General features: G+C 45.5%; 1 protein-coding gene across 10 annotated transcripts in view; it reads left to right on the forward strand.

Annotated features, from left to right (window-relative positions):
* LOC112253201 (ankyrin-3) overlaps positions 1 to 22,639 on the forward strand; it is a gene marked incomplete at its 5' end in the record, with an annotated part of 64,511 nt that overhangs the window by 19,432 nt on the left and 22,440 nt on the right. For 4 of the 10 annotated variants that reach the window (XM_042313630.1, XM_042313631.1, XM_042313632.1 and 1 more), the window contains 10 exon segments: positions 3,975 to 4,199; positions 7,185 to 7,339; positions 8,235 to 8,446; positions 8,968 to 9,272; positions 11,624 to 11,852; positions 12,019 to 12,144; positions 12,650 to 12,775; positions 13,199 to 13,225; positions 14,139 to 14,220; positions 15,231 to 21,152. In XM_042313630.1, coding sequence (XP_042169564.1) covers positions 3,975 to 4,199; positions 7,185 to 7,339; positions 8,235 to 8,446; positions 8,968 to 9,272; positions 11,624 to 11,852; positions 12,019 to 12,144; positions 12,650 to 12,775; positions 13,199 to 13,225; positions 14,139 to 14,220; positions 15,231 to 21,152 — 7,409 coding nt within the window. 10 annotated transcript variants of the gene reach the window in all.

Here is a 22,639-nt window from a genome sequence, read left to right on the forward strand (position 1 = left end):
AAGATACAGACTCTACAGTAGAACAGTCCTATAGACTCTGGGTAAGATACAGACTGACTCTATAGATACAGACTCTACAGTAGAACAGTCCTGTAGACTCTGGGTAAGATACAGGCTGACTCTATAGATACAGACTCTACAGTAGAACAGTCCTAGACTCTGGGTAGAACAGTCCTATAGATACAGACTCTACAGTAGAACAGTCCTATAGACTCTGGGTACGATACAGACTGACTCTATAGATACAGACTCTACAGTCAAACAGTCCTGTAGACTCTGGGTAAGATACAGGCTGACTCTATAGATACAGACTCTACAGTAGAACAGTCATATAGACTCTGGGTAAGATACAGACTCTACAGTAGAACAGTCCTATAGACTCTGGGTAAGATACAGACTCTACAGTAGAACAGTCCTGTAGACTCTGGGTAAGATACAGACTGACTCTATAGATACAGACTCTACAGTAGAACAGTCCTGTAGACTCTGGGTAAGATACAGACTCTACAGTAGAACAGTCCTGTAGACTCTGGGTAAGATACAGACTCTACAGTAGAACAGTCCTATAGACTCTGGGTAAGATACAGGCTGACTCTATAGATACAGACTCTACAGTAGAACAGTCCTGTAGACTCTGGGTAAGATACAGACTGACTCTATAGATACAGACTCTATAGTAGAACAGTCCTGTAGACTCTGGGTAAGATACAGACTCTACAGTAGAACAGTCCTATAGACTCTTGTTATGGAACTGCTTCATCAATTTATTTAATTCATCTCTATGTTGGTGAATGGAAGGTCATACCTTGGTATCTCTGCCTCTCTCCCTCTCTCTCTCCCTCTCTCTCCCCTCTCTCTCTCCCTCTCTTTCTCTCTCCCTCTCTCTCTTTCTCTCTCTCTCTTTCTCTGTTTCTCTCTCTCTGTTTCTCTCTCTCTCTCTCTCTCTCTCTCTTCTCTCTCTCTCTCTCTCTCTCTCTCTCTCTCTCTCTCTCTCTCTCTCTCTCTCTCTCTCTCTCTCTCTCTCTCTCTCTCTCTCTCTCTCTCTCTCTCTCTCTACAGACCTCTCTCTCTCTCTCTCTCTCTCTCCCTCTCTCTCTCTCTCTCTCTCTCTCTCTCTCTCTCTCTCTCTCTCTCTCTCTCTCTCTCTCTCTCTCTCTCTGTCTCTCTCTCTGTGTATCTCTCTCTCTATGTCTCTCTCTCCCCCCTCTCTCTCTCTCTTTCTCTCTCTCTCTTTCTCTGTTTCTCTCTCTCTCTCTGCCTGCCTCTCTCTCTCTGCCTCTCTCTCCCTCTCTCTGTCTCTCTCTCTTTCTCTCTCTCTCTCTCTCTCTCTCTCTCTCTCTGTCCTATCCTCTATTTCCTCCTTCTTTCCTGAAATTCTCTGTTTCTTCATCCTCCCTATATCATAGTAGTAGTATTAGTTTGTTTATAGTACTACTTCATGTATAGTCCTAGAATATTTCTAATACTAGTTTATATAGTACTCGTTTATGTATAGTACTAATTCATACATTATACTAGTTTGTGTATAGTACTAGTTATTTCTAGTACTACTTCATTTCTAGTACAAGTTTATAGTACTTGTTTATAGTACTAGTTTATTTATAGTGCTACTTTATAGTACTACTCCATTTATAGTACTGCTTTATTTATAGTACAACATTTTTTATAGTACTAGTTTATTTATAGTACTGCTTTATTTATAGTACTGCTTCATTTATAGCACTGTTTTCTAGTACTACTCCATTTATCTACTGCTTTATTTATAGTACTACCTTATTTATAGTACTGCTTTATTTATAGTATTACTTTAATTATAGTACTACTCCATTTATAGTACTGCTTTATTTATAGTACTACCTTATTTATAGTACTGCTTTATTTATAGTACTACTTCATTTATAGTACTGTTTTATTTATAGTACTGCTTCATTTAAAGTACTACTTTAATTATAGTATTACTTCATTTATAGTACTGCTTTATTTATAGTACTACTTCATTTATAGTACTACTTTATTTGGGCGGCAGGTAGCCTAGTGGTTAGAGCGTTGGGCCAGTAACCCCGAAAGATTGCGAGATCAAATCCCCGAGCCGACAAGGTTTAAATCTGTCATTCTGCCCTTGAACAAGGCAGTTAACCCACTGTTCCTAGTCCATCATTGTAAATAAGAATTTTTTCTTAAATGACTTGCCTAGTTAAACAAAGCGTAAATAAAAAATACAAATAAATAATAGAATAGCACTTGTTTATTCATAGTACTGCTTAATTTATAGTACTACTTCATTTGTAGTACTGGTTTGTTTATAGTAGTAGTTTATGTATAGTCCAACTCTATTTATAGTACTAGTTAATTTTTAGTATTACTTAATTTATAGTACTAGTTAATTTATAGGACTACTTCATTTATAGTACTAGTTAATTTATAGGACTACTTCATTTATAGTACTAGTTTATGTATACTACTAGTTTATGTATATGTACTACTTTGTTTATTAAATAGTTCATATGTAGTACGAATTAATTTATAGTCCTACATTATTTATAGTACTAGTTTATAGTGCTAGTTTATGTATAGTACTAGCTTATTTATAGTACTAGTTTATTTATAGTACTAGTTTATTTATAGTACTAGTTTATGTATAGTACTAGTTTATTGTACTACTTAATTTGTAGTACTAGATTATTAATAGGACTAGTTTATAGTACTAGTTCATTTATATCACTACGTTATTTATAGTACTACTTTATTTATAGTACTAGTTAATTTATATCAGTACTTTATTTATAGTACTAGTTTATTTATAGTACTACTTCATTGATAGTACTTGTTTATTTATAGTACTACTTAATTTATAGTACTAGTTTATTTATAATACTAGTTTATTGTACTACTTAATTTGTAGTACTAGATTATTAATAGGACTAGTTTATAGTACTAGTTCATTTATATCACTACGTTATTTATAGTACTAGTTTATTTATAGTGCTAGTTTATTCATAGTACTAGTTTATAGTACTAGTTTATTTATAGTACTAGTTTATTTCTGTCTTTATTTAACCCCCTAGTATGACTCATAATGATGACTGTGGTTTTTCCTGCTCCTTTTCCTCTCCTCCTGCAGCTTTTCCTCTCCTCTACCTCAGTATGACTCCAGGTGATGATTGGTTACTCTATGTTGTTATCACGGTTTCTGTTACCAAAGTTTCTGTTACCACGGTTACTGTTGCCACGGTTTCTCTCTGTGCTTGTTTTATCTGTAATCTACCTCACCTGAATCTACCTCAACACTTAGTAAAGAGACACATCGGAAGATAGGAATGAAATTATTACAAGTAACCCACAATAGATGACATTCTCACATTCTTGTGTCTAGATTTGTACGCGTTCTTAAACTGACATCAGTCCCATTAATTTCATATTGATATAATTTGTATTGGCTGAGTTGCCGCAGGCATCCTCAACACTATCAGCCATAACCTAACAACCATGTTGTTGTAGTAAATGGACTGACTAGCAGAGTGAATAAAGATGTACTATCAGCCATAACCTAACAACCTCCCTCCCTCCCTCCCTCCCTCCCTCCCTCCCCCTCCCTCCCTCCCCCTCCCTCCCTCCCTCCCTCCCTCCCTCCCTCCCTCCCTCCCTCCCTTCCTTCCCTTCCTTCCTTCCTTCCTTCCTTCCTTCCTTCCTTCCTTCCCCTCCCTCCTTACATACTTCCTTCCTAACCTCCCTCCTTTCCTTCCTTTCCTCCATCCTTCCTTTCCACCCCTTCCTTCCTCCCTCCCCTTCCTCCTGTCTGTCTGTCTGTCTGTCTGCCTGCCTGCCTGCCTGCCTGCCTGCCTTCCTTCCTTCCTTCCTTCCTTCCTTCCTTCCTTCCCTCCCTTCCTCCTTCCTTCCCTCCCTTCCTCCTTCCTTCTCTCCCTTCCTCCTTCCCTCCCTCCCTCCCTCCCTCCCTCCCTCCCTCCCTCCTGTAGGTTCCTGGTCAGTTTCATGGTGGACGCACGCGGCGGCTCCATGCGGGGGAGTCGTCATAACGGAATGCGCATCATCATCCCGCCCAGGAAGTGCACGGCTCCGACACGCATCACCTGCCGCCTGGCAAAGAGGCACAAGCTGGCCACGCCCCCACCGATGGTGGATGGAGAGGGATTGGCCAGCAGGCTGGTGGAGGTGGGGCCTGCTGGAGCTCAGTTCCTGGGGTAGGCCTTCACATTGTTTATTTACCTGTTTGTTAGTTTTGATGCTTCTTTCCTCATCTCCATGGAAGCCATCTGTTCTTGTAGTGTTTGGTGTTGATTTGTTATAGTGTGGTGTTTCAGTGTTTAGATAGAGGAGCTTGCCCACCTTTGTTCCCATGCCAACACAGACCCCAGTAGACACCAGCATTACTAAACTATTGTAGGTCAGTCTGCTGCTTCTTCACATAGCATCATGCAGATAGCACTACTCTACGTAGTTGAACACTTCTACCATGTGTTGGATAGTCATTGAAAGAGACTGCTTATAGTCTCCATAGTTGGAGACTTCATTGAAAGAGACTGCTTATAGTCTCCATAGTTAGACACTTCATTGAAAGAGACTGCTTATAGTCTCCATAGTTGGACACTTCATTGAAAGAGACTGCTTATAGTCTCCATAGTTGGACACTTCATTGAAAGAGTTGCTTAGAGTCTCCATAGTTGGACACTTCATAGGAAATACTGCTTAAAGACTAAACAAAAGAACGCAGCCTCCACACAGTGATGCTAATGGTGTCTTAGAGGTAGCATTACAGAACTAGCCTCCACACAGTGATGCTAATGGTGTATTAGAGGTAGCATCACAGAACTAGCCTCCACACAGTGATGCTAATGGTGTATTAGAGGTAGCATTACAGAACTAGAACAGTGATGCTCTTAGAGGTAGCATCACAGAACTAGCCTCCACACAGTGATGCTAATGGTGTATTAGGGGTAGCATTACAGAACTAGCCTCCACACAGTGATGCTAATGGTGTCTTAGAGGTAGCATTACAGAACTAGCCTCCACACAGTGATGCTAATGGTGTCTTAGAGGTAGCATTACAGAACTAGCCTCCACACAGTGATGCTAATGGTGTCTTAGAGGTAGCATCACAGAACTAGCCTCCACACAGTGATGCTAATGGTGTCTTAGAGGTAGCATCACATAACTAGCCTCCACACAGTGATGCTAATGGTGTCTTAGAGGTAGCATCACAGAACTAGCCTCCACACAGTGATGCTAATGGTGTCTTAGAGGTAGCATCACAGACCACTTCAGGTGTGGTCAGATGGCCATTTGTTCATGTGCTGTTTTGTAGGAATGCCAGTTTGTTGCTCATATCATCTTCTGTGTCTCTTATTGCTGCTTGGATGTGACTCAGTAAACTGCACCTTCCTAGAAAGCTCCCATGTCTAGACGATGGAGAGATGTTGGTTAGCCGAGTCCTGCAGCTGGGGCCACCAGGAACTAAGTTTATTGGGTAGGAGGAGCATCCATTAGAGAGACATCAGGCTATCCATGATAGATAATATTAGGACCATCCCATAGAGCAGGGGTTCCCAAACTTTTTCACTCTGGGCCCCCCTTTCCAGCATTGGGGAACATCCCGTGCCCCACCCCCCAACCCGGCCTGCACTCGCGTGTGCCACGTCTATTTATATGGGCTCAAGCACTGTTCTTGTTGGTGTAGAGAAGTTTGTATGTTAAAAGTGTTGTATCCATGTGATATTTGAGTGACTAAAAGATGACAACAATATCTATTGGCTAAAAAACGTAAGTGAAAAAATTACGAGCATGACAAGAGGAACTGATGATGCACTACCCAGTTTAGAAAATTATACTGTTACAACTTTCAAGAGTAAGTTTAAAGTTTATTTAAGTTTAAGTAAGTTTATTTTATTTTATTTTTTTAATATTGGGGGGGGAACACCCCACAGTTTGGGAACCACTGCCATATAGAGACATCAGCCTGTCCATGCTAGGTAATATTAGCATCATCTCCATCACGACCATGTGATTACCACAGAGAGACATCAGGCTGTTCATGCTAGGTAATATTAGCATCATCTCCATCACGACCATGTGATTACCACAGAGAGACATCAGGCTGTCCATGCTAGGTAATATTATCACCTTCTCCATCACAACCATGTGATTACCATAGAGAGACATCAGGCTGTCCATGCTAGCACCATCTCCATCATGACCATGTGATTACATCAGGCTGTTCATGCTAGGTAATATATCACCATCTCCATCACGACCATGTGATTACCACAGAGAGACATTAGGCTGTTCATGCTAGGTAATATTATCACCTTCTCCATCACGACCATGTGATTACCACAGAGAGACATCGCTTGGGCTTTTCCCCCCCTGGCTGTTTCAGCTCTTCCTGCTTGTTGGGCATGATACTCACTGCTGCACCAGTATCCTGCTATCATGACTGCTGATCCTTTCCCAAGTTTGGTTACTAGCCTGAAACCTCCCTTAACAATATGACTTTGATCTGAATGATGGAGAAGGCTGGGTCTCTATGTCCTCAGTCTCTGATAAGTTTCTACTCCCCTCACTAGGTAGTATCTCCTGTCACTTTAATGTCCAGAACGGGAGTAGATTGCAAGGAGGGACTTACATCTTGACATTTGTTTCATACAAGTTTTCAATTTGCTTGATAAAATACAAAATGAGGCTACATATCAATTCTTCCTCTTGAGTTATATTTTGTGTGTAATTCTCCTCTGGCATTTCATAGGATATGGTTATATCATGCCTACATCGCTGGTTCTTTTCCAGTTCTGTGTCATTCTGAGATCTCATACTGGGACTGTCTACCTTCACATAGTACAGCTTCTCGTCAGCTTCAGACTTGTCTAACTGCTCCATGCATTGTGTCTGTTCTAATAAATCCAGCTCATTGACATATGTTCCCATTCCGTTACAGACACTAGCATGAAAGTCTTTCAGGTCTATTTGCTCTGCATGTGCACCTCCCATCCTCATCTTCAATACCTCTCCAACAACAACTTAAGATATGAGTATAGAAGTCATGTGACATCATACCAACAGCATCTTCACCTCTCCTCTGTCATCCCAGTCGGCTCAGGAGGGGCGGCCATATTGGGGCTGTAGTGTTGTAGTTTGTGTGTAACCACTGAGAAAGCCCTGTGGTTCCCCTACAGCCCTGTGATCGTGGAGATCCCCCATTTTGGTTCTATGAGGGGGAAGGAGAGGGAGCTGATCATGCTGAGGAGTGAGAATGGAGAGACCTGGAAGGAACATCAGTACGACTGCAAGACAGATGACCTCAATGAGCTGCTCAACGGCATGGATGAAGGTATGGACTATATTATAGGACTATCATTGAGATGGATGACAGTATCGACTTTTATCTACCTCCACAGAGCTGGACAGTTCAGTGTAATAATCATTCTGTTGTCTCTACCTCCACAGAGCTGGACAGCTCAGTGTAATAATCATTCTGTTGTCTCTACCTCCACAGAGCTGGACAGTTCAGTGTAATAATCATTCTGTTGTCTCTTCCTCCACAGAGCTGGACAGTTCAGTGTAATAATCATTCTGTTGTCTCTACCTCCACAGAGCTGGACAGTTCAGTGTAATAATCATTCTGTTGTCTCTACCTCCACAGAGCTGGACAGTTCAGTGTAATAATCATTCTGTTGTCTCTACCTCCACAGAGCTGGACAGTTCAGTGTAATAATCATTCTGTTGTCTCTACCTCCACAGAGCTGGACAGTTCAGTGTAATAATCATTCTGTTGTCTCTACCTCCACAGAGCTGGACAGTTCAGTGTAATAATCATTCTGTTGTATCTTCCTCCACAGAGCTGGACAGTTCAGTGTAATAATCATTATGTTGTCTCTCCACAGAGCTCCACAGAGCTGGACAGTTCAGTGTAATAATCATTCTGTTGTCTCTACCTCCACAGAGCTGGACAGTTCAGTGTAATAATCATTCTGTTGTCTCTACCTCCACAGAGCTGGACAGTTCAGTGTAATAATCATTCTGTCCACAGAGCTGGACAGTTCAGTGTAATAATCATTCTGTTGTCTCTACCTCCACAGAGCTGGACAGTTCAGTGTAATAATCATTCTGTTGTCTCTTCCTCCACAGAGCTGGACAGTTCAGTGTAATAATCATTCTGTTGTCTCTACCTCCACAGAGCTGGACAGTTCAGTGTAATAATCATTCTGTTGTCTCTACCTCCACAGAGCTGGACAGTGCCGAGGACCTGGAGAAGAAGCGTATATGTCGCATCATCACCAAGGATTTCCCACAGTACTTTGCGGTGGTGTCTCGTATCAGACAGGAGAGCAGCCAGATGGGCCCTGAGGGAGGAGTCCTCTCCAGCCTGACACTTCCATTGGTCCAGGCCTCCTTCCCAGAGGGGGCGCTCACCAAGAAGATACGCGTGGGACTGCAGGTTAGTCTGGTCACAGTGCTGAACTGTTCTGAGAACAGGTTAACCATCACACTGTACCTGAACTGTTCTGAGAACAGGTTAACCATCACACTGTACCTGAACTGTTCTGAGAACAGGTTAACCATCACACTGTACCTGAACTGTTCTGAGAACAGGTTAACCATCACACTGTACCTGAACTGTTCTGAGAACAGGTTAACCATCACACTGTACCTGAACTGTTCTGAGAACAGGTTAACCATCACACTGTACCTGAACTGTTCTGAGAACAGGTTAACCATCACACTGTACCTGAACTGTTCTGGGAACAGGTTAACCATCACACTGTACCTGAACTGTTCTGAGAACAGGTAAACCATCACACTGTACCTGAACTGTTCTGAGAACAGGGTAACCATCACACTGTACCTGTTTACTGTAGTTGTTATGAGCCGAATTAATCACTTGTTGAATAAGTGTTTTAACTGTGGAACAGCGTTTCTGATTGGCTGATTATGAACTTCGATTCTGATTGGTTCTAGGCCCAGCCGGCTCCTGATGACATGGTGAAGAAGATCCTTGGTAACCGGGCAACATTCAGCCCCATAGTGACGGTGGAACCTCGACGCAGGAAGTTCCACAAACCCATCACCATGACGATCCCGGTCCCGCCCTTGTCAGGGGAGGGGGTTAGCAATGGCTACAAGGGAGATTCCACCCCCTGCCTGAGGTTGCTATGCAGCATCACCGGCGGAACCTCTCCTGCCCAATGGGAGGACATTACTGGGACCACGCCCCTAACCTTCGTCAACGACTGTGTCTCCTTCACTACCAATGTCTCTGCCAGGTAAGACTGTCTCCTTCACTACCAATGTCTCTGCCAGGTAAGACTGACTCCTTCACTACCAATGTCTCTGCCAGGTAAGACTGTCTCCTTCACTACCAATGTCTCTGCCAGGTAAGACTGACTCCTTCACTACCAATGTCTCTGCCAGGTAAGACTGACTCCTTCACTACCAATGTCTCTGTCATGTAAGACTGACTCCTTCACTACCAATGTCTCTGCCAGGTAAGACTGTGTCTCCTTCACTGCCAATGTCTCTGCCAGGTAAGACTGACTCCTTCACCACCAATGTCTCTGCCAGGTAAGACTGACTCCTTCACTACCAATGTCTCTGTCATGTAAGACTGACTCCTTCACTACCAATGTCTCTGCCAGGTAAGACTGTGTCTCCTTCACTGCCAATGTCTCTGCCAGGTAAGACTGTCTCCTTCACTACCAATGTCTCTGCCAGGTAAGACTGACTCCTTCACCACCAATGTCTCTGCCAGGTAAGACTGTCTCCTTCACTACCAATGTCTCTGCCAGGTAAGACTGTGTCTCCTTCACTGCCAATGTCTCTGCCAGGTAAGACTGACTCCTTCACCACCAATGTCTCTGCCAGGTAAGACTGTCTCCTTCACTACCAATGTCTCTGCCAGGTAAGACTGTCTCCTTCACCACCAATGTCTCTGCCAGGTAAGACTGACTCCTTCACCACCAATGTCTCTGCCAGGTAAGACTGTGTCTCCTTCACTACCAATATCTCTGCCAGGTAAGACTGTCTCCTTCACTACCAATGTCTCTGCCAGGTAAGACTGACTCCTTCACCACCAATGTCTCTGCCAGGTAAGACTGTCTCCTTCACTACCAATGTCTCTGTCATGTAAGACTGACTCCTTCACTACCAATGTCTCTGCCAGGTAAGACTGTCTCCTTCACTGCCAATGTCTCTGCCAGGTAAGACTGTCTCCTTCACTACCAATGTCTCTGCCAGGTAAGACTGACTCCTTCACTACCAATGTCTCTGCCAGGTAAGACTGTGTCTCCTTCACTGCCAATGTCTCTGCCAGGTAAGACTGACTCCTTCACTACCAATGTCTCTGCCAGGTAAGACTGTGTCTCCTTCACTACCAATGTCTCTGCCAGGTAAGACTGTCTCCTTCACTACCAATGTCTCTGCCAGGTAAGACTGACTCCTTCACTACCAATGTCTCTGCCAGGTAAGACTGTCTCCTTCACTACCAATGTCTCTGCCAGGTAAGACTGACTCCTTCACTACCAATGTCTCTGCCAGGTAAGACTGTGTCTCCTTCACTGCCAATGTCTCTGCCAGGTAAGACTGTCTCTCCTTCACTACCAATGTCTCTGCCAGGTAAGACTGACTCCTTCACTACCAATGTCTCTGCCAGGTAACACAACTGGCTTTACTGGGTTGTTACGTCCATTTACTTTCCATGTGGTTATACTCTAAAAGCTTAAATATTAACAATGTTACAGATGACATGAGGTATTCTCAGTGTTAATATACTACATATGACATGAGGTATTCTCAGTGTTATTATACTACAGATGACATGAGGTATTCTCAGTGTTAATGTACTACAGATGACATGAGGTATTCTCAGTGTTATTATACTACAGATGACATGAGGTATTCTCATATGACATGAGGTATTCTATACTACAGATGACATGAGGTATTCTCAGTGAGGTATTCTCAGGGTTATTATACTACAGATGACATGAGGTATTCTCAGGGTTATTATACTACAGATGACATGAGGTATTCTCAGTGTTATTATACTACAGATGACATGAGGTATTCTCAGTGTTATTATACTACAGATGACATGAGGTATTCTCAGTGTTATTATACTACAGATGACATGAGGTATTCTCAGTGTAATATACTACAGATGACATGAGGTATTCTCAGTGTATTATACTACAGATGACATGAGGTATTCTCAGTGTTATTATACTACAGATGACATGAGGTATTCTCAGTGTTATTATACTACAGATGACATGAGGTATTCTCAGGGTTATTATACTACAGATGACATGAGGTATTCTCAGTGTTATTATACTACAGATGACATGAGGTATTCTCAGTGTTATTATACTACAGATGACATGAGGTATTCTCAGGGTTATTATACTACAGATTACATGAGGTATTCTCAGTGTATTATACTATAGATGACATGAGGTATTCTCAGGGTTATTATACTACAGATGACATGAGGTATTCTCAGTGTTAATATACTACAGATGACATGTCCTTGTCCTCTGTCCTGTGTGTGTTTCTAACCTGTATCTGTCTTCTGTCCTGTGTGTGTTTCTAACCTGTATCTGTCCTGTGTGTGTTTCAGGTTCTGGCTTGCTGACTGCCACCAGATCCCAGAGACTGTAGGCCTTGCCACCCAGCTGTACAGAGAGCTCATCTGTGTTCCTTACATGGCCAAGTTCGTGGTGTTCGCCAAGATGAACGACCCTATGGAGTCCCGCTTGCGCTGCTTCTGTATGACAGACGACAAGGTGGACAAAACCCTGGAACAGCAGGAGAACTTTGAGGAGGTGGCCAGGAGCAAAGACATCGAGGTGGGTTTCACCTGCTGCTTTCACTTCCTATGTACATCTCCTGCTCTCATCCATCACAATGCTGGGGAATGTATTCCTACACCATACATGATTCTAGAATGACTTGAACACTGTATGGTTAGACCAAGCTGTGTGATCAGGATGTCATTATGCTGTTGTCTCCTAGGTTCTGGAGGGGAGGCCCATCTATGTGGACTGCTATGGTAACTTAGCTCCTCTGACCAAGGCTGGACAGCTACTGGTGCTCAACTTCTACGCATTCAAAGAGAACCGGCTTCCTTTCTGTGTGAAGGTACACATACTATACTACTGTCTTGATGTCCTCCACTGAGTCATGGCCTGGGTATGAGGCTGCTTGATGTTCTCCACTGACTCATGGCCTGGGTATGAGGGTGCTTGATGTCCTCCACTGAGTCATGGCCTGGGTATGAGGCTGCTTGATGTTCTCCACTGACTCATGGCCTGGGTAGGAGGCTGCTTGATGTTCTCCACTGACTCATGGCCTGGGTAGGAGGCTGCAACGGAACCAGTACTGATTGGAACAAACAGCTTTAGAACAAGGCCCGGAGGCCATAACCTCGTTCCATCCTGCCTCCCATTGATCTGTCAATTGATCCCCCCCGCACTTTAATGAGTGCTCTCCCTTCATGAACTAATCTTACCCTCAGGAACTCTTAGGATAGAGGTTTCCTGACATCACAGTCAGTAGTAGGGTTGATCTATAGCATTAAGAGCCGTAAACTGTGTGCATTCGTTCATGTAGTGAGTATCCCCAAAATGCTTTGGTTCCTCTCTAGGTCAGAGACAACAGCCAGGAGCCGTGTGGCCGTCTGACATTCCTGAAGGAGACCACTAAGACCGCTAAGGGTCTCCCCCAGACGGCCGTGTGTAACCTGAACATCACCCTACCTGCGCTGAAGAAGGTAAGCACTCAGCTGTTGTAATGGCTGTGTTCCATATCATCCCATCCTCATTCAGGGGGATAGAGCAGTATGTTAGAGGTGAAGTGCTGCCTGAGTGTGTCTTTTATCTGTTTTGAGCTTCATAGTGGTTCATAGTAGTTATCTTTGGCTGTTTCCTAGCCAACCAAATCTCCCATCTGATTTGGGACTTCATGCTTTGGTGCCTTGTTCTTTTCAACTGGCTGACTTTGTGGTTGTTGCCGTGGTTTCTGTGGCTTCTAATCTGCTGTAAGTGTTGGATTTTCAATGCTGTTGTTTTCTGTGTTTTTCTTTGCTGGCTTTGCGGTGGCTTCTCTAACTGTTTCTGTCAATCACTCCTTTTCACATCCTGTCCATTCCCCTCCTTATTCCGCCTGTTTCCGCAATGCATCTTGGGAACCCAAGGAAATGGAGTCAGACCCAGATGAAGAGGTAATATACAGTACCCTGGTGACCTTTACCCCTGTCCCTCCATGGCTGTGCTTCTCTGGTGACCTAGCTGTCCAATAAGGCACTGCTCTGTGTCCTCTGCTGCTGCCATTGGCTCATCTAGCTCTGCTTTTGTGAGGCTTCTGAACTGTTAGCATCTACATACTGCATGATGTGTCACAATGTAAACCCTTGGCTCTACCTCTACCCATCCACCCATGTCCCCTGATCTGTCCCTTTAGGAAAACACTCTTAAGTTAACCTTGCAGAGCTGTTGGTGATTTACTGCTTAGATTTTAATAAGAACACTTTTCTACCAATAAGCCAAAGGAAATCAAGCCATGGTTGATTTCCTTTACATACGTTGTTAATAGGCTACTGTTAAGGATGTATGGTGTTTTAATGTAACAATGTTGTAGTAACACGGTCCAGTTTAGTTATCACAGTTCTTAGAAGAGACACAGTCAGTAAACCCAGAGATAGCTACTACCATTTACTGTCAGTTATAAAACCCTACATTTCAGATCCTATTGATCTGACGAGTTGACCCAGAGATAGCTACTACCATTTACTGTCAGTTATAAAACCCTACATTTCAGATCCTATTGATCTGACGAGTTGACCCAGAGATAGCTACTACCATTTACTGTCAGTTATAAAACCCTACATTTCAGATCCTATTGATCTGACGAGTTGACCCAGAGATAGCTACTACCATTTACTGTCAGTTATAAAACCCTACATTTCAGATCCTATTGAACTGACGAGTTGACCCAGAGATAGCTACTACCATTTACTGTCAGTTATAAAACCCTACATTTCAGATCCTATTGATCTGAGGAGTTGAGTAGTCAGGTAATGTCAGGTAATCCATCTTCTAACAGAGAACTGATAGGATGTTGTGTTGTTGTTGCAGACTGAAAAGCCAGAACGACGTCATACCTTTACATCTCTAGCCTTACGTAAGCGTTACAGCTATCTCGCCGAGCCCGCCACGAGTGAGTGAGACATTTTCACTAACTTCTATAACAATAATAAGCTGCTTGGAGTTGATTTGCATTAACATGTAACATATTGAGTGAGTAATACAGATTCTAGCTAGTACATATTTATATGTGATATCTGCATATTCTCACCTACATAACTTGTATTGTAAGTCCACATGCTCGTTTCTGACATGGTTTACTTTGCATGGTTTGGTTTGATTAGTATTTTAACTTACTGTGCTGTGCTGTGCTTGCCCACAATGTGTTTTTTATAATTTAAGATATTATTTTTTCACCGGCAATAAAATAACTCAAATCGAGCCATACAGATTTTGCTTTGATTGACTCCCATAATGATTGGCTTTGTGATTGTATAGCGTTTCCTTTCTGTTGTAGGGAAATGCATGGAAGGTCACTACTGACTTTCTCTCAGCTGCTACAGTTTCCACCGTAGGCGCTTGTCACTAAGGGTTCTCAGTCTTGCACGACATGTAGAGATATCATGGAGCTGAAACCTAGAGCTGTGTTCTGCCATGTGTCTTGCTGTGATACAGACAGATGGAGGCTTCTGTATAGTGTTCACCTCTGTTTTGTCAGAACACCCTCATTTGGGAATGGAAAGGTGGAACATCAGACCGAACAGATAAAAGACACAGATGGATCTGCTAGTCAGAGGAATGTAGCACATCCAACGTGTACAGAGAACAGTTTGATGTTATTCTGTGTATTTGTCTTGTTGCCATGTTTATGTTTAGTTTGTCCTGGTCTTAGTGATTGTTTTGCTGTATGTGCTTCATTGGGCTTCTTTTCCATCTTGCTGTGTAACGTTGTCGTAACCATGGATCATAGTGGATCATATTTCCTTTACGGCTCCATCATTCCCATTTCAACTCTTCATCAAAGTATTGTTCTTCCTCCCTTGATAATAGAAGCGTCACTGACACATGTTTTCCCTCTGGTCTCTCTGTTTTTCAACCATTTTCTGTTGATTTTCTGTTGGATTTCATTTTGCTTATTTAAAGAAACAGTTGAGCGAAGCACAGCAAGAACACTGCCTGCTGGTTACACTCACAAACCTGTCTTTTCAACAAGATCTTACCAGGCATGGTCGACTGCGCCTCTTCCCCACACTGTCCAAGCAAGGAGTGGACTGGGTTCCCTCTCCGGCTCACCGTCCAACACACCATCTGCATCGCCACTAAAGTCTGCCTGGTTGCTCTCCTCCGCCTCTCCAATCAAATCCACCCTCGGAGCCTCACCGCCACATTCAGTCAAGTCCTCTGGCGACATAGCTTCTTTACCTGTCAGATCCTATAGAACTATGGCCTCCCCTATTAAGACTGTTGTACAGCAGGCCCAGTACCCGGTCCAGGTCTCTGCCAGTCTGGTGTCCTCTTCCTCTAAACCTGGAGCAGATCCTGTCTTCATTAAAGGACTATCCACCCCATTTTCTTCCAGGACCACCCCAGCCTCTAACACAGGGTCTGGTCCAGATAGATCAACCATGACTCAACCCGAATCTCCCAAATGCACAGCCAACATGTATACCTTACCCTTCAAATCAGTCCTGTCGTCTTCATCCTCCTCCCCTGTCAGAACCATCGCTGGTCTGTCCTCCTCATCCTCCTCCCCTGTCAGAACCATTCCTGGCCTGTCCTCCTCATCCTCCTCCCCTGTCAGAACCATTCCTTGCCTGTCCACTACTTCAGCTACATCTAAGGGGAAGCCCCTCCCCTCGCTGTCCTCACCAGCCCACTCCTCAGAACCCTCTGCTATGGTGAATGGATTAGTTTCTCCCATGAAGTACGCCTCTTCTTCTCAGTCCTCCTCCCCCTGCTCCTGTTTGCTCTCTGATAGGTCTAGCAGTCTGCAGGAGAGGATACAGACCAACACTCACGCCGCCACTTCCAGTGTCAGTGCAGCTATAAATGAGGCTGAAAGGACATTTAACTCTTCAGGGTACGGAACACTCAAATCAGTGTCCTCACGGAGATCTAACACCTCAACTTCTGTCTACGGCTCTATGAGGTCTCAAACCTCTTCCACCACCTCAGCAACATCCAATGCAATGACTGTACCTGTATACTCTTTTCTCAATGTTGCGACCGAGTCCCCAATGAAAAAAGGGCCTGGGTCGCTGAAGATGTCGCCTGCAGACTCCCGCAGGTCAAAGACGGCAGTGAAGTCCCCTCCTTACATCACCCCCCCAGGGCTCACTCTAACCCCACCCTCCTCCCTATCCTCCAATCAGGACATCCTGAAAGACGTGGCCGATATGAAGGAGGACCTGATCAGAATGACGGCCATCTTGCAGACTGTCCCCAGAACAGCCAGGAATGTTCAGTCTCAGACCCCCAAAGAGCCTAAGATGGAGGATGAGGAGCCCTTCACCATAGTAGAGAAAGTGAAGGAGGATCTAGTTAAAGTCAGTGAGATACTGACCAAGGATGTGGTGAGTGATAGTCAAGTCTGTAGAGGGAAGCCTGTAGAGGAGGAGTGGGAGGAGTTCTCTAAAGATGAGTTAGAGGAAGCCCAGCAAAGTGCTAAGGAATTCTTTCACCCTCCGTTTGACGCTAACACCCTCTCCTTTATGCCCCAGTCTATGCCCAGTAAAGAGTTGAATTTAGCCAAGGTTGTTGACTACCTGGCCAATGACATAGGTGCTAGTTCTCTTTCTAAGATGGCTGAGATGAAGAGCAGATATGAGGAGGCAAAAAGAGAAGGGGAGGACAAACAGAAACTAAAAAAACTCAAGATGCCTCCCCCAGGCATGCGTACCTCTGCCTCTGAGAAAGACTTATGTAAACTAGCAGAGTCATATTATGGACCTGACACCATATTGGAGTCACCAGAGGACTTATCTCATGAGCAGGATAAGAGTCCTCTGTCAGACAGCGGCTTTGAAACCAGGAGTGAAAAGACTCCTTCAGCCCCCCAAAGTGCAGAGAGCACCGGGCCCAAACCCCCCTTCACTGATCCCATCCCCCCCTGCATCACCGAGACTAGGACCGAGGTGGTCCATATCAGGAGCTACGAGCACCCAGACGAACCCTGTGAGGTGCAGATGGAGGAGGCAGCCTCAGCATCGCCGGCCTGCATTGAACCAGAGGCCTCCGCCGCCTCCATCAAAGACAAAGTCAAATCATTCCAGATCAAAGTGTGTGACGACTCTGACTCTGTCGTTAGCAAGAGCATGAGGCTCAAAGAGGAGACCCACATCACCACCACGACGCGCATGGTTTACCACAAGCCGCAGCTGAAAGACGGCTCGGAGAGGATCGAGGAGACCATGTCAGTCAGAGACATCATGAAAGCATTCCAGTCCGGTAGGGACCCCTCCAAAGAACTTGCTGGACTGTTTGAGCACAAGGCTGGCCAGGACTCTGTCAAAGGGGATGAACTCACCCCCAGGTTCATTGATAATGACACTAAAGCCAAAAGAATAATGGAGGTTCACATAGAAAAAGAAGGAAACACATTCCAACCAACTGAGGTGATTATCAGGGAGACCAAGAAGATTCCAGACTCTTATTTCTATAAAGGAGACCACAGAATCCAAGAAATGCCTGATTACGACGAGGCGCCGCAGGAAGGGGAGGAGCTTACTGCCAATGACAGCCGGCCCAGCTCCGTTCAGCTCATGGCCGATGACTCCTACAAAGCTCTCAAACTGCTCAGCCAGCACTCTGTAGAGTATCACGATGACGAGCTCTCTGAACTCAGGGGAGAGTCTTACAGGTTCGCTGAGAAGATGCTACGTTCTGAGAAACTAGACATATCCCACTCTGATACAGAAGATTCTATGGCTGACCAAACACACCAAATTACCTCAGAGTCGCATGGGGAAGAGAGTAATTACAGTGAGAAAGAGGCCGTGCCCAGGAAAGAGTTCACTTTCAAGTCATCAAAGGATACATCCTCTAAGTCAGGTAAATGTTCTCATAAGGATGACAAGTTTGACAAAGTGACAGTGTTGCATTACACCACAGAGCCAGGCAGCCCAAAACATGCAGTGTGGATGCGTTTCACTGAGGACAAGCTGGACAGGAACAGAGAGAAGCTCATCTATGAGGACCGCGTGGATCAAACTGTCAAGGAAGCTGAGGAGAAACTAAGCGAGGTCTCTCAGTTTTTCCGTGACAAAACTGAGAAACTGAACGACGAGCTGCAATCCCCGGAGAAAAAGCCTCCAAAGAGAGACCCCAGGGAGACCAGGTCTGGGCCCAGCTCCACCTGTAATAGCCCAGAGAAAACCCAGCAGAAAGCCAGGGCAGAGGGAGAGGAGTGGGGCAAGGGAAGGGGGAACAAACTTTTCAGCAGTACGACTGAGAGGAGGACCTCTAGTCTACCCAACAGTCCAGAGAGAGCTGTTCTCTCCCGCTTCAGTGAGGATACATCCAAACAGCAGACAAAGGCAGAGGAACGGTCTGAGCCAAACCAGGTTAAAGCCTCCTTCTCTAGAGTGAGCTCTGTTAGGATGAAGTTCGAATCAGAGGCTCAGAACCAAGATAAGAGTAGTCCTGAGCTAGTACAGTCCACACCTCCAGTCAGCAGGCTGCAGGAGAACAAGCTGCCAATGAATCAACTGTTCACTGGAGGAAAGACAACTAAAGGGTCTGAGGCCACAGAGGAAGGGATTCCTTTTAAAAAGACTCCAGAGAAACTGAAAGGACCTGCCTCCAATAGCAGTAAGTCAGTTGTCTCACCAGCTGCCCCAAAACAGTCAGGAGACAAACTGCCTAATAAGAACCTACCATACACCACAGCCCAAAAACACCTAACAGGTCAGACTGATAAAGAATCAGAGAAAACAAGCCCATTGAGCCAGGAGAGTCAGGTCATTGGTATCAGTAAGGGTGTAAAGGGGCCACCATCACATAGTCCTACACATGACACACCCAATGAGAACAGTGGGGAAGTTGAAAAAGAACACGTTTCTATGAGGGATTCTCCTTCCAAACATGTTGCATCAAGTCCCACAACCAATAGGGTTGCTCATTCTGAACCTGTGTCTAAAGACCATGGGGTTGCTCATTCTGAACCTGTGTCTAAAGACCATGGGGTTGCACAAAACAAGAATCTTAGAAAAAAGACAGAGTCCCAGATCCCAGTCAGGTCTGTGTCTAGTCACTCAGACAGCGATCAGTCAGAGAAAGCAAAACAAGACACAATAACTAAGCCATCTGAAAAGACATCCCAAATCCCCATACTAAATAAGAACAGAATGCAGGTCAGCCCAGTAACAAGCCCTACAAAGGCAGAAGAACTAACAGACACATCTCTTGAAATATTAGATAATGCACCAAAAGATTCTAACTTGAACAATGTACGTGACACTTGCACAAGAGAAATACAAGAGAGATTAGCACCAGAGACAACCACCATTAGAGAAAACTTCAAAGGCATCAAAACATTACCTGTCTATGTGAGTGTCCAGGTGGGTAGGCAGGGAGAGAGAGAGGGCAGAGGAGGAGTACTGTACAAACAGAAACAGCCCTCGTCGCCTCAGGCCAGTCCTGACGATGACACGCTAGAGCAGGTATCTTTCATAGACAGCTCAGGGAAGAGTCCCCTCACCCCAGAGACCCCTAGCTCAGAGGAGATCAGCTATGACCTCACCTCCAGAACACCAGACTCCATCCTGGGCTTCACTCCCTTCCAGCCTAGCCCTATCCCAGAGGTCTCTGAGGACTCCTCAGAGGAGGAGCAGGGCCAGGTATTTTCCTTCAAGGACTTCAGACCAGAGACACCTAATGTCACAGCAGCTGACCTTAAGAATGGAAACCACCAGGCTGGACAGACACCTAAAGACAAAGGAGTAGCATACATCCAGTTCCCCCCTCCGCCTCCCCTGGACTCTGAGCAGTCCAGCCCTGAGAAGAAGAAGAAGGGATCATCTGGTTCCTCTGAGGCAGAGATGGAGATGATGGAGGTCAACCTCCAGGAAGAGCATGATAAACACCTCCTCACGGAGCCCATCATCAGAGTCCAGCCCCCCTCCCCAGTCCCCCCCGGGACTGACGACAGTGACTCTAGTGACGATGAGTCTGTCTTCCAGCCCATCTCCTTTAAGAAATACACCTTTAAGATCTCAGAGGGGCAGGAGCAGGAGCTCAAGAATGGGTCCAAATCCACAAAACAGGATAAAAACGGCAAAGAGCCAGGAACTAACAGAACTAATGGAACGTATGAAGCTGGTAAAACAGAGGAGTACGACTCTGAACAGAATGGAAATGACCAGTCCATAACAGACTGTTCTATCGCCACGACGGCAGAGTTCTCTCATGACACTGACGCTACTGAGATCGACTCCCTGGATGGGTATGACATGCAGGATGAGGATGATGGTCTGTGTGAGATGGACACTAAACCCTTCAGCCTGCCGGACAGCAGGAAGGACGTGTGGACCTCAGACAGCATGCTCCGGTCCTGCGACCGCTCCTTTAGTCAGACCAAACTAGAGGCCATTGAAGAGGAAAAAACACCGGAGGAGGAATGCAGAAAGGCTCAAGCTAAAAGTGATGCAGTTGACATAAAAACAGATGAGGCCAGCTCTCAGGGCCAGAAGGACAACGATGGGTTTTCTGATACGTACTTTAGTTACAAGCTAGAGGAGGCGTTTGACTCTCCGTTTAAAACTGTTGCTACTAAAGGTCTGGACTTTGACCCCTGGTCCAGTATAGGAGGAGACAATGAAGTGGTTGACGCCAGGATAAAAGACGACGAGCCGAAGCCGTTTGGACTGGCAGCAGACGACAGATCACAGGCCACGACCCCAGACACGACCCCTGCCAGAACCCCGACCGATGATAGCACCACGCCGACTAGCGAGCCAAACCCTTTCCCCTTCCATGAAGGGAAGATGTTTGAGATGACTCGCAGTGGTGCGATTGACATGAGCAAGCGGGATATTGTTGAAGAAAGACTGCAGTTTTTTCAGATTGGTGAGCATAACTCTGAACTCTGGATGTCAGGGGGCATAAGGGACTAGGTCATAAGGTCAGTTGTAATCATGTCACAGACATAGGGTAAAGGCCTCTAATGAGGCCCCTGTTAGACAAGCCCCTGACTGGGAAGAGGCCCCTATAGAAGCCCCTGTTAGACCAGCCCCTGCCTGGGTAGAATCCTCTAATGAGGCCCCTGTTAGACCAGCCCCTGACTGGGTAGAGGCCTCTAATGAGGCTCCAATTAGACTAGCCCCTGACTGCGTAAAGGCCTCTAATGAGGCCCCTGTTAGACCAGCCCCTGACTGGGTAGAGGCCCCTCCAGAATATCAAGTCCCTGACTGTCTTTCAGACCACTGCCCCTGGCAGTACCATTCAGAGCACCACACCACACCCTGGCAGTACCATTCAGAGCACCACACCAGCCCCTGGCAGTACCATTCAGAGCACCACACCACACCCTGGCAGTACCATTCAGAGCACCACACCACACCCTGGCAGTACCATTCAGAGCACCACACCAACCCCTGGCAGTACCATTCAGAGCACCACACCAGCCCCTGGCAGTACCATTCAGAGCACCACACCAGCCCCTGGCAGTACCATTCAGAGCACCACACCAGCCCCTGGCAGTACCATTCAGAGCACCACACCACACCCTGGCAGTACCATTCAGAGCACCACACCAGCCCCTGGCAGTACCATTCAGAGCACCACACCACACCCTGGCAGTACCATTCAGAGCACCACACCAGCCCCTGGCAGTACCATTCAGAGCACCACACCAGCCCCTGGCAGTACCATTCAGAGCACCACACCACACCCTGGCAGTACCATTCAGAGCACCACACCACACCCTGGCATTCAGAGCATAACAATGGTGTCAAGTCAAAAGACTCCAATGTTGCCTCTAAATTCTCCACCCTTAAAATTGACTTCAAGACATCTTCGGCAAGGAGCCTAGTGGCTAGAGTGTTGGGCCAGTAACTGAAAGGTTGCTGGATCAAATCCCTGACAAAGTAAAAATCTGTTATTCTGCTCCTGATTAAGGCAGGTGTTCCACTGGCGCCGAAGACGTGGATATCGATTATGGCAGCCCCCCACACCTCTCTGATTCAGAGGGATTGGGTTAAGAGGGATTAGAACAGTAAAGAGAGCTCTGTCTCTGTCAAGAGTCCAGCAATAACCAGTACAGGACTGGTTCAGGTGAAAATATGCAGGTCCAGGTTACCAGTTAAAGCAACTATAACTCAAATATTCAGTCAAATAATTCCTGTGAGAAAGCAGAATGCTAAACATGTAGTTATACAACCTGTTGCCAGGAAAAGACCAGGGAATTCCAGTGAAGAGGGTTCCCTTGTAATCAGGACAGAATCAGAGTCAGAGAGGAAGCAGGTTGGGAGTGAAGGAGAGCTGTAGAATGGGCCAGGTGCCAGGTAGTGTATCTAAAGACAGGTCAGGTGTGGCCTCTAGCAGCAGATCAGATA

This window comes from Oncorhynchus tshawytscha, unplaced genomic scaffold, assembly GCF_018296145.1.
Source record: "Oncorhynchus tshawytscha isolate Ot180627B unplaced genomic scaffold, Otsh_v2.0 Un_contig_917_pilon_pilon, whole genome shotgun sequence".
Taxonomy (NCBI): Eukaryota; Metazoa; Chordata; class Actinopteri; order Salmoniformes; family Salmonidae; genus Oncorhynchus; species Oncorhynchus tshawytscha.